Source organism: Galleria mellonella, unplaced genomic scaffold (genome assembly GCF_026898425.1).
Source record: "Galleria mellonella isolate WM207_F2 unplaced genomic scaffold, CSIRO_AGI_GalMel_v1 utg172, whole genome shotgun sequence".
NCBI classification, from domain to species: Eukaryota; Metazoa; Arthropoda; class Insecta; order Lepidoptera; family Pyralidae; genus Galleria; species Galleria mellonella.
In genome coordinates, this window is record NW_026442015.1 from 1,499,454 (window position 1) to 1,512,931 (window position 13,478).

At 31.0% G+C, this 13,478-nt stretch overlaps 1 protein-coding gene across 1 annotated transcript; it reads left to right on the forward strand.

Moving 5' to 3' along the window:
• The first annotated feature begins 677 nt into the window (after nt 1–677).
• LOC113514199 (zinc finger protein OZF-like) lies at nt 678–7,920 on the forward strand. The gene is made up of 4 exons (XM_026898203.3): nt 678–987; nt 3,816–3,978; nt 4,523–4,592; nt 5,959–7,920. Exons 1-4 carry the CDS (start codon nt 827–829, stop codon nt 6,948–6,950), a joined length of 1,386 nt encoding a protein of 461 aa, XP_026754004.2. The 5' UTR covers nt 678–826; the 3' UTR covers nt 6,951–7,920.
• Nucleotides 7,921–13,478: the final 5,558 nt, after the last annotated feature.

The following is a 13,478-nucleotide window of genomic DNA, read 5'->3' on the forward strand; positions in this document are numbered from 1 at the left end:
TATTATAAACTTTAATGATTTAAAAATCTTGTAAAAAAATTATACCTCTACTTATATAGACAGATTTGAAGTTACAGACTTTCCAGATGTAATAACGATTTTTCGATTATAATAAATGATGAAAATTCATTTCATTATTTATTATAACAGAAAAGAATTTTGTGGAATGCAAAATTTTATTAAATATTTAAAAATCAATAGTCATCTCAGTAGAAATATTTTTAGAAAAATAAAAAAATCCCACTTATTTGTAATTATTGTTATATTTGATATTTGTTTATTTATTTTTTTGATAGGGCATGACCCTACTGCGGCAAGTATCCGTTTGATCCATGACTTATGGGACATTCTGTATATACGTTTTACGGCTCTGGCTTTCCAATAATACTACTGCAAGAGCATTGCAAAAATTACAATATCTTGTGCAATAAAATTTAAATAATGACAATATATTTAATAAATATGACTATAAATATAATGTTATATTTTATTACTTGGGTAGTAGCGAAACTTTAGCACAAATAATAAATATTCAATTTATGTCTATACTTCTCAAAATATTCTATATTTTTTCATTATGGTCAGATAATGAAGATATTTGGAATGACTGCTCGACACCTTTATTTTGTGTGACTGACATTATGGTGACATTGTGATTGACTTATCAAAAACGTCAAATGGTACCGAAATCTGAACGTAGCGGTATTGTGGTACCGAATTGTTAATTGTATACGTTAATACTTTTACGTTTTTTTGACCCAGTTACAAATAAAAAATATAGTGAGATGACTTTCCCAATATTATAAATTTATAATAAACTGTTAATATGTCTACCGAGACCACTAACATCATTATACAGCTCGAGAGTGACAACTCGCAAAAGGCTCCTGAAGATGATAATAATGGAACGGAAATTACCGATATACAACCCGAATTTATAAGTATAAAAACAGAGGTGGAGGAAATACCTAGTATTCCCGAAGTCAGGTAAGTGCATTGGTTATTGTTTATTTTTTTTATTAAAAGTATTTAAAAACCCTTATTATGATACTAACTGTATTTTTACCCACTGATACATTTTGGTGACATCACATTAATAGTATTTTGGAGTTTAATGATATGAGCGTCCCATATAATGTGCCTATTTTCTTAATAACTAGCTCCAAATTATAAGTAAGAATTCCCATATTTGTTTTTGTCCTTTCACCCTTTTCTATACTCTTGATTTTGATAATACAAAACAGTTTAATTTGGACTTATTAAATTCTTAAGTACAACAGCTCAGTTATCAAACATATAGAAATTTATATTATACTTACTTATAAAATATATTTATTTCATTAAGGACAATGCACCTAGTGACTAACTTGTGTATTGTAAGGGACTAGTAAGCTATTTACTGTTTTTATAAAAAGAACCTTCAGAACACAGCTTTAGTTTATATAAGTACTAGTTTATACTTATAACAGACCATTTTACTGGAATATATTGATTGACTGAATTAAAAACTTGCCTGTGCCTTCTTCGTCCCAAAAACAATGTGTATGCTAAATTTCTTGTTCGAGAGACTTGCTAAGTGGTAATAAAGACACAAACTCATTTTTTTAATCCTTTTTCTCTCATTTCTTCATCAGTGTGGTTTGTAATCACATGAGGGGGGAAAGGGATTGTTAGTAATGGGTCTAATTTCCCCATTACTAGCAATACATACTATCAGGTCAACCTCTACATGGTTTCCTCTGGAAACTATAGTGGTTAATTCTAGTGGAGTTTGTCACAATAGGCTAACGGACCTGCTTTCATCATCACCTATCAACCCTCACTGGGGCCCTGCCAGCAAATACCGATAGCGCAGGTTGAGTTACCATTCCATTTTCATCCATTAAAAAGAAAACAAACCACATGAGGAGCCCCCTCCTTGGATTTGGAAGGATTGTTAGTAATGCATACTACCAGTCCCATGGCTAACAATATACCCTGTCACGTCAACCTCCATGTGGTCTCCCCTGGAAATCATTGTGCTGAAACCCAGGTGTATTCATCATGATGGGCTAACTGTCCTGACCTGTCTTTTCATTCTCACCTGTCATCCCTCATTGGTGCCCCATCAGCGTATACTGTTAGCATGAGTGTAGTTGCCATTCCATTATCATTCATTAAAAAACCACATGAAAATGTTACTTTGCAAGCCAATGCACTGTCAAACTTTATTGGCAAGCTTCTTTTATCATATTGGTGCAACATGTTGGTGCTCTTACTCCATCCCTTTTTCTTTCTATATGACTGACAACAATGAGCTTCTCTAAATTATCTAATTCATGTCTGATCATTTATTCCAATGTGTGAAGCGAAATGCATTGCACCCTGTCCAAGGAATACTTAACATTTTGAGCTAGCATCTTATTTTAAATGTCTCATTCTGGCTTTTAATGCTAAGCTTCTATGATCATATCATGGATGTAAATAGGAAAATAGAGAAGCTCAGGACATGTATCAATCAAACTTTGGTCTTTTTATTAATTCCTCTATTCTTCCATATTTTACATACTTACTAATATTATAAATGTGAAAATGAGTTTGTTTGTTACTTTTAAGTGCCTTAACAGTTTAATCAATTATAATGAAATTTAGTATACACATCCTATAGGGGCTAGAGAAGGTCACAGGCTACTATTTCTATCCTAGTCAGTGAACATATTTTTTTACATGGATAAAGTTGTAGGTAAAAGCTAGTTTTATTATATTAGGTATAATATTTTAATTTGCTACATAATATGCTTTTCTCTTTTCATGCAGTATGTTACTATATTTATAACTTTCTTGTTAAACTTCATATTGATTACTTAATCGAAATTTGGGGCATAGTTGCAAAAAATAATCTGAACTCAACACAAAGGATACAAAACAATTTGATAAAAGGACTTTTTCAATAATAATTATTCTAAATCTACTCATAAAATTTATAACGAAATGAAACTATTGGATATAACTCAAACCTATAAATATTATATCAGTTATTATGTTTATCAGTTTATGAAATATAAATAAAAAATATTGGTATATGCAGATGAGTTTTATAAAGAAAAACAAAAAATACAAAAAATGAAAAGTAACATTAACAATTTAGTATTATGGGCACCAAGAACAAATTATGGTCAAAAGTCTATTCTGTATGAGAGTATGAAGATATATAATAAACTCCTGAAAGATATTAAAGAAACACAGTCATTATTTACTTTCATAACCTTTTTAAAACACTATGTTAAAAATAAACTATTAATAAGTTCTAATAATGTTTTTATACAAATGTAGGACTTATGTGTGTTTAGTATATAGTTAGTTATAATTAGTTAATATAATTAATATGTTTGTAAATGAATAATACATTAGTGGCAGTGTTTTCATTAATATAATATCCATCTTTATTTAGTGTATTATTATGTAATACAACCTTACAAGCTTTAGAAATAATAATAACTAATCAATTGAAATAAATAAATAAGTAACACTGAAATGTCTAGATAGATAAATTTTAAAATTTAAGCCACATCTAGTAAGCACACATATAGAGTACATACACATATATCTGTGCCTGATATAGTATTAAAATATTAGGTAAATTACTTTATATTTATTCTGAATGTAGGTCTATTTAGTAACTTTATTTTGTATACATATTGTTCCCATGTTAAGTGAATATATAATTCTTAATGAGTAATAGTAATAAATATCTAAAACCTACAAATTTAAATCTAATATGCCACAGCAAATTGATTCAATATTACAATTAGCTAACTAACAATGTTTTTCACTAGGATAAAGCAAGAGCCTCAATATTATAGCGAGGAACCAACCAGCCCTCCACCAGCACCAACATGGCATCGACCGATAAAGACAGAACCAGCAGCCCAAGAGTCTCGCAATGAGTTTATTGTGAGCGTTAAAACTGAACCAGTGGATCCAGACTGTAACTATATTGTACGTATACATGTAATTCCTAACAGAATAGCAATCAAATATTTTTAATTTGTTTTACAAATAATTACCAACTTAGGTAGGGATATAATAAATATGGGACCAACACAGATGTTAACCCTGTAGATTGGAAAAATAATTTTCAAAGTACATTATATTTTTTTCTAGGTATTAAACCATTTGTTCCTAAATTCAAACTCGACATCTTACATGCGGGAGAAAGGATTTATTAATAATGGGATTCTAACATTGCTAGCAATACATCCTGAGGTCAACCTCCACACATTTCTCTCTAGTTGAAATTTTGATTAATACTTGTGGAATTCGTCACTATGGGTGAACTAGCCTGCTTACATCCTCACTTTTCATCTCTCACTGCCAGGATATACCAATAGCGTAGGTAGGGTTGCCATTCCATCATCATCCATAAAAAAACTTTACGTGCATACATCCTCCATCAGACTGGCATAATCACCCAGGTGTATTGAACACTTACTAAAAATTTGAATAAAAAAAACATTACACTGAAATTTGAATATTTTTCCAGGTTGAACCAGAGACAGTCCTAGTGGAGCATCCAATTTTTGAACCCAATACGTCCAACTTTGTTTACCCAGGTTAGTGACATGGCCTATTACCTATGATATAGAACTTTTAGTTTTTACCCATGACTTTGTCAACATGACCTCAGAGATAAAACGGTGTCCATATTGATTTTATAATATGTATGTTAAATTTCATGATCATTGGTTGTATTGTTAAATCACCAAGAGTTTTTTATACAACCGTGGTGGCAAACAAGTATACGGCCCGCCTGATGGTACACTTACCATAGCTTATGAATATAAGCAAACACTCACATTTATTGTTTGTAGAAGTAAGGATAAGGATGTCAAAATTAAAAACAATTGTAATTTTAAAGAAAAATTTAAGTTCTTAATGTATATTATTATTATTTATAATAGTAGGCATAGGATTGATATAAAACAAGCTATCTTGTGCTACTTTCCTATTCGTATTGGAAATGTGAAAGTTTTATGTGACAGTTGCTAACACAAATGGCAGAGTATATTTGCATTTCTGGCACATAGAAATCCTTGATAAAGATATTCTGTCATGTTGAATGAAGTTAAAGATTGGGTCCCACAAAAATATCCAATTATAACAAAACCAGTTATTGTGGTTAAAAACTAATCTACTGAACCAATTTTGTTAAAATTCCTATGAAGCCAATTTGTAACTATATCCCTTTCAGATAAAAATTTTCCATATCAAGGAGATTAGTTTAAAAATGATGGTGTTATGAAGTATTATATGATAGTACCACCGTTCGTTGGTCACCTATTCTTGGTGACATAATTGTTTGACCTCCAATGATAAATACCAATATGTTGCGTCGTGTGGACAATGTGTGCATTTTTTTACAATTTATTTTTGTTTGAGCTTTATTTTATATATTTACATTTAATATAGATATCAGGTTATAAAGCACATGACAAAGTATGCAGGTGGACTTATCCTTTGAAGGTATTTCTTTCAGTCAACCTGACAACCCGTAAAGTATAAGTAGTATATGGCTTATATGTAAAGCATAACATATATCGTGAATAAATAATATCAAAAGAAGTCAAAGACACGACTTTGACGCTATCCTCACCCTGTCTTTATTGTACTTGTACAACGTTTTTATCTTACTGGGATTCTTTGTACTTGTCACAATATCCTGTCCTATAATGTCGGCCTGTCTGTTAAGTAAATGTTGATTATTTAAAAATAAATGTATGTGAAAATTTAAAAAAAAAATTCTGATGATATTTTCTTAATTAATTATTAGTTAATAAAATAAATATTTTATACTAAAATCTACCAATTAGTGAACTGCCTCTGACTACATATCTCTTATGTTTTATTTACATTATTTCCATGGAGTGTATTATTTTTTTATCACTTTTAATCTATATTAACAGACTACTTTCATTCCAGTCACTCTGACCAGTCTACCAGAGCGTTACCTCAAAGATAACTCGGAGGTGAAATACATGTGTCTCATATGTAACAAGAATTTTGCCAGTAACGCCAACTTACAGCGCCATCTACCTCTGCACACCAGAACAAAATACACATGTCACGTTTGCCAGAAAGAATTTACTAAGAAATTATTATTAGACAAGCATGTTTCGGTACACTCAGGCGAGAAATTATATGACTGCAACGATTGCGGCAAAAAATTTCGAACCTCATCAAACTTGTTCCAGCATAAACGAATCCATGCAATCCACAAAGAATTTGTATGCGAGGTTTGTCACAGGGGTTTCGCGGTGAAATCGAATTTGTTAAAACATCAAGGCAAAAGCCGGTGCAAACGGCCCATAGACCAGCCTATAGTGTGTCATGTTTGCAATAAAGTTTTCAAGAGGGAGTTCTTATTGAAAAGTCATCTACGTAGACACACAACCGACAAGCCTTTCTCCTGCGAATTGTGCGACATGAATTTCAAATACAAAAGTACATTGATCAGACATATTCAACTGCACAACGGCTTAAAACCGTATGCATGTAGTATTTGTAATAAATCGTTCACCCATCCCGGATTAATTAAGCCGCACATGAGAATACACACCGGGGAGAAACCTTACGAGTGTCCGGTCTGCAACAAATTGTTCGCTCACAAACATAATATGCAAAGGCACGCGTTGAGGCACAACAAAGTCAAGCATTTAACCTGTGACGTCTGTATGAAGAAGTTCCCGAAAGAAAGTAGACTAAAATACCATATGAAAACGCATACAAATGAAAAACATTTCTCTTGTAATGTTTGTCCAAAGAAATTTTCCCACAAACAGAATGTATTGAGGCATTATACTAGAAAACATCCAAATGCAACATACGAATGTAAAGAAACAGATGCGAGTGTGGCGCTGAAAGTGTGGGATGAGGTTTTGAAGAAAAAGAAAATGTTGGCTGAGAATAGTTAAATCGTATAGTATCTATTTTAAATGCATCATTATTGTGACATTGTAAATTATTATCTTTGACATAGTAAAATATGTCGTTATTGTTTACTTTATTCAGTTGTTATTTTGCATATAATTCTTACTAGCGTAGATAACAATTTGTTTAACAAGGAACCGGCTTCAATTGGGGGAAAATATTATTTTTTTATCAACATTTAGACTTTTGCACTGTGTGTTTTATAAGAGACGGGAATTAACGTGATAATGGTTTCCAACTCCGCGACCTGTAACCTAGGAATCCAATAAAATTCTCTTTTTGTAGTATGCAGAAACTTAATATAGTGACACAATTAGTGTGGAGAGGGTCGCTGAGAGGTTAGAAAAGAATATTTCTGCCTCGGAACCGGTAACTTTGTAATAATTTAGGCAAATTATAGTTTACCTAAATGACCACATTCATTCCCATATAAAACATAAAAGTATTGTTTATCGCTTTTACTTCAATTAATGTTTCGACTATGTTGTATTAACCGTGGGTGGTCACGATTGAAGAATAGATTGAAGTAAAAACAAGTAATGTAACGTTAAGTTAATGTAGGTGGCAGGAGTTTTTTCATCTACTGTCACTAGCTTGTCTAACGAAATTTCGATATCTTTAACGGTATTAATTTTCAATTAAAAGTGACTATGCGATCCACACAGGATGACATGTTTTGTTGTACAAAACAAAACAATGCTGCAGGATTGACGAATTTATCACGGATGTTATTTTTTACGTATATTACGTGGCATATCATACACAAAAAGTCTAAGTGCTTACTTCCTTTTTGAAGTCGGTTGAAATGTAAGTAATGAATGTGGTTCATTTTTACTTTATATCAGTTTTTGTTTTACGTCGGTAGTTTAAATTTCTATATTCTATGTTATTTATTTTTGTAATCTTTTGTAATATAGTTAAAATATTCCAAATAAAATTATTTACTTAATGTAATTATTTATCATTTTCTTTTTAGTTTTTTTACGTATAAATCTGTGTTTTAGAAGTTGCGTCGAGTAATTTGTGTTGGCTGTTAGTGGATGTTTTGGTAATAAGATTTGAGAAAAGAAAACGTTAAAATAAAAAAATGATATTATATATTATTTTTATAAGTAGGAACAACAGTACCGCATTTAAGGTCTGTAGCCACTAGATTATATCTGTGGTCGCGGAACCCCACTGTACGTACAGAAAACGTTATTATATTTTACCAGGAATATACAGTATTTAAAATTGAATATATTAGATAGAGATAAAATTATTGATTTAATATTGTTTATTAAATGGCTAGACGGAATCCCCAGCTATGGTGTCAGTGTTGCTAGTAATAAAATTTCATCACACGATGGTAGAAAATTAAAATCCCACTTTCCATTTATCTAATTTCCTAACCAATTCTGTCCATTTGTGGTAAAAGCTTTTTAATGGCGGAGATCTCTAGGCTCGCCTATGTAGCCTATACTTAAATGCGGTGCTAAGGCGTAAATTGTCGGTATTATTGTTTTATGTACAGATAAAGTAGTAATGAACTCTGAACACATTCAGAACACTATAAGCAATGTAAATTTGACTATACATGTGACCTAAACGCCTGCGTAGACGATGGAAATTTTATCTATGGGCATTTTGTATCTTACAATTTTAGGGATTTTTATGACTGGTATAAAACTCGATCAAGGATAGTCTTTTATCGGAAATAAAAACATGAAAATATGATGCATATATAAAAGGAAATTTTGTCCGCACAAAATGCATCATCTGCGCAGTCTATTAGTGTTTACTTGAATGGTCGTATTTATAAATTACTATTTCAGTTCGACATTTGAAAAGCAATTCTACAACGGTCCTAAAAAATATGCCACCTGCACTAAAAATGAAATAGGTACGATTTAAATCCTAAGTTAACGTTCTAAGTGTTTAGTTTGATTTTAAAAGATTTATGTTACTGCTACGTTAGCATATACATTTACATATCTATGAACGTCGCTGATAATTTTATTGAAAACAGCAGCGCCTCTAGTGGATAGATTCGGAAACTCAGGTTTTTATACAAATTCATCGATGAAGCCAATGCTATATAGTAATTTTATAAATAAATCTTCTTAATACCTTAGTAGCATTTTCAAATATATATTTATGTGATAGGATGAACCGAATTGAGGTGGTCAATAAACAATATTGTACAATAAACTTGAATTGTATATAATTTTGTCTAAAATTATTATACTATGTAAGTAATAAAATTGTCAGATATTACGATATGGTAATTCAAACAACAATTGATTATTGCTTTTGATTATTTGGATATAGAAAATGTTGATTAGGTTGGTACTTGTTTATGTACTATGTGATTATATAGCTATTGTTGTACAATAATTTTGGGTTTTTATTTATTTTAAATATTATTATGATTTTCTTCACATTTGGAGTAGATATTTGAATTTTTAAACTGAATAAGTTGTTTACTCATTTCACGAACGTCGATGAAAGTAATTTATTTATGATGAGATTAAAAAAATAGCACAGACGGAGGCTTTGTTTCAGTTTGAAGGATATGGCAGCGAATTTACAGGGCACAGAGGAATAACACACGAGTCCTCAGGAATGGCAACGCATGGGGAGTATCATGGGTGTAACAGTATACTTTGTCATAGTACCGCTCATGTCTATAGGCGACAGTTACTACTTTCCATCAGGTGGGCCATCAGCTTGTTTGCTGTTTTAAGTTGCATATATAATAATAATAATAATAATAAATCTCTTTATTTTCAGGTATATACCCATAGTTTACATTTTTATATTATTAATTAAATAAATTGTTATTATTAGTATAGTAATATGTATATATATAATCGCGGATGGTTGCTGGTTCGGATTTATTCGTGTGTCATCGACTGCACTCTGTTAGTAGTTGGGCGATTGGGTTATAAAGAGGAAAATAATAATGGCTTTAGCACAGTAAATAAAAAATCATAATTCATATTTCTCTTTCAATAGGGAACAAAAACAAGGGAGTACAACATTAGATCAATACGAGCGAAAATTGCTGGCATTATATGTTAAAGCCGATATCACTGGGACAATAAAATATAATTCACTAAACGTAAATGATAATGAATTAAATGTAGCAATAATTTCTATACCTAAGTTTTTTTTTTAATGGGTAAATATGGTATGGTAACCTCGCCTGCGCTAACGGGATACGCTGGCGGAGCACCAGTGAAGGGTGATAGATGAGAATGAATCTATACCTAAGTTGTAGTAGTCCATATGAAGCAACACGACGTAGCTAGAATAAGGAATGTTAACGTTAAAATTGTATTTAATATTTCACTTCTAATTGTGAAATATTCTTAATATGTAGGCACAGTAGGGCCTGTATTTACATTCATAAAATTGAGCCAAAGTGAAGATGAAGAATTTTCCAAGTTTAATTTTTCAAGCGTCTAAAAAAGGTGGATCGACTGTGTGAAAGATGACATGGCCAGGAAGGGAGTAACTAGTGAGATGATTGGAAATAGAATGAATGGAAGAAGAAAACATATTACGCCGACCTTAATTAGATATGCGAAAAGGACAGGAAGAAGAATTTTTCAAGTGTCTTTAAGAAATAGCTCACCCACATTAATAATTAACACCCCCTGTATTTTATCATTAGATTATCAAAAAAGATTAAATTATAATTGCTCCATCATATACGGTACTTCGCCATTAATCTGATGTGATAATAAATAAAACTACGTCATTAATGACACGACACTTTAATTAATTTAATACAAAATACACAGTCATTTAAGTACTACAAAACTACTCTGTCATTTAAATATAAAAAGAGATATAATAGTTTTTATACATAATTAATTCTTAATATTAATTTGTAAAATAATTGTGCAGTATAGCACCAAACCTATAGGTATGTTAGAGATAACCCCTCCTGGATCACACGTAGTCTCACTTGCTTCACTTCACCATCTCGTACTATGGAGATCAACTCCTAACTCTTGATGTGCTTTATAAATAGGTCTGTCCGGAAAATAAAAGTGTTCCAATAATGTCCCTAACAACTGTTTTATTTAAGTTACCTCTTAACGAAACCCCGTCGGCATGGAGCCCGCTTTGTAATCAAGTTTCTCTCGAAACTCGGCAAGAATGGCCGTGAAATTTTTGCCGATCTCAGAACTATGGGGATTAATTATTGTTCAAGATGAACGTTCAGGACGTCCTTTTATAATAATAATAAACCGTCGTTTAACGGTTTGTATTTGGGCAAAATTATTATTCAAATGAAAAAAAAATTTGCGCCAAGATCGTTCCGTGAGTTTTTGAGTAAAAATTCCATTACGGTGACCGAAATACGGATTTACTTCTTCTTGTTCCCAAAACCAAATTGGTACTTCGGGGGCGGCATTTGGGGGACATAAAAATAAAAAAAATATTACAACCAGAGGACTTTCAAGGAGCCTTCTCACATATCTGCATTTGTATTTTATAAAATTGATGAATAATAAAATAAAATTTTTAAAAAACTTTTATACGTACTTTCCGGACAAACCTCGTAAACCAATAATTACTGTTTTATTTAAGCAGAAATTGATCCAGGAAATGTTCTATTAATTATGAGTAATTTATAATAATAATAATTTTGTATATTATTATTATAAATTGTTCAAATAAAATTAAATACATTTATTTGAATAAAAATAATATTGGTGCCATATCTTTTGTATTTTATAGATATTACATCGATGAAAGCTACGTCAGGGATTTTAAATTATGTACCAAAAATCTTTAATATTATACGCTTAAAATAGACAGGCACTATTCTAAATTTTATATTAATAATCTATACAAGTAGGTATTGATAATTCTTTTTAATAAGCATAGATATAGATCGAGTTACTTCTTGTCGCAGGCAACGACTTCACGTTGATTTCATTTTATTTACTCTAATCTTTATTATTATCTAAAATCAAGTAAAATAAAGAAAAAATTAGGTATATTGTACATTTTCTCATTAATCAGTTAAATTACAGATTAAAGAGACACCACACCAGTGCCGGCCCTAACCCTTGATCAGGGTAGAGCGAGATTGTATTTCTGCGCTCTTTGGACGACGCTTTCACTTCACGTAAATTCTACATCAGTTTTATGTTAAATAAATAATACACAAATTTTCAGTAAATCTTTCGAATTTATCTAATATATAGAGTTTTAAGCGATACCTTATGGATTTAAAAAAAATGATTTAGCAGCTAACTATGCCTTTCAAAAGGCGCTGCTCCCTTCGCTCTACTCCAGGGCCAGTATTGTTACACCACCTAAGTGTTTAAGTATGGCAACGCATGAGGGGTACTACGAGCGTCACAATGCAGATATTATGTGAGATATTTATGGTGCTGTCCATGTATATTGGCAACAGTTACCACTTTCCATTAGTGGGCTGTTAGCTTGTTCGCCATTCTAATGGATAAAATTTTATGTATTTAATGGGTATATGTCAGATTCGTATAATAGAGTTATTACCAACCTATTTATCTAAAAGCAATGTATCTATTTCTTTTCACTTAATAGGCACTTACTACGTACAAAAATAAGATATTAGACTTAGCAATAAATAGAAAATAAAATAACAGTATTGGACGGAAATATTTTAAAAAGTTAACATAAGAATTCGTACATAAGACAAAGGACATAGAAAAATAAAAATGCTCTATTTAAAACTATTAAAAACAAACAGGTAATACAAATTGGTATTTAAGTATTAGACGTTTGATATTTATAGTCCGTTGTGGATAAAACGTCAAACATCTAAAATCCTAGATGAGGCCGTTTCTGAGGTGCGTACTCACTAAACCCATCTATAAAATTAAAATTTCAATTCGATGTTACAGCGAAATCTTTATTATAAGGAACGAAAGAAAAAAACCAATATGAATTAATTTTCCAATAGATTTAAGTCAAAGTTATTATAATTTTAGTTCTTGATGGTGAAAATATTCAATTGAAATATTAGAATAAGGGATAGATTTATAAAAATAATACCTCAAAATCGACCTCAATATCTATTAGAGCGTATCGTTTTCCTCATTCAAGCTTACAAACAAAACACACTAATAGTTGGAAATTTTAACACGCAAATATAAGTTATTACTGATTGAATAGATATAATGCACATAATTTTAATGTACATAACATTAAAATCGTGTTCACTATATTTTTTCAGTACACACCGGTATTAGCTATAACATATAGGGATTTTTATTTTATAAATCGAAATTATATGAATTATAATAATGAAACCGCTCGCACAACTCACGATTAGTTCCATTCAATGGGCTTCTCCATAAATATTCAAATAGCACGTCTAACTCGTTATTCGGATGACGAATCATAGTTTGAAATGTACGCATAGGTATTTCATTTTTATAATCATGTAGAATAGATTCATCAGTAAGGCACATTAGATTGATATTTTACAGCAGTTTGGAAATCAGAGTAATAAAAAATACCTA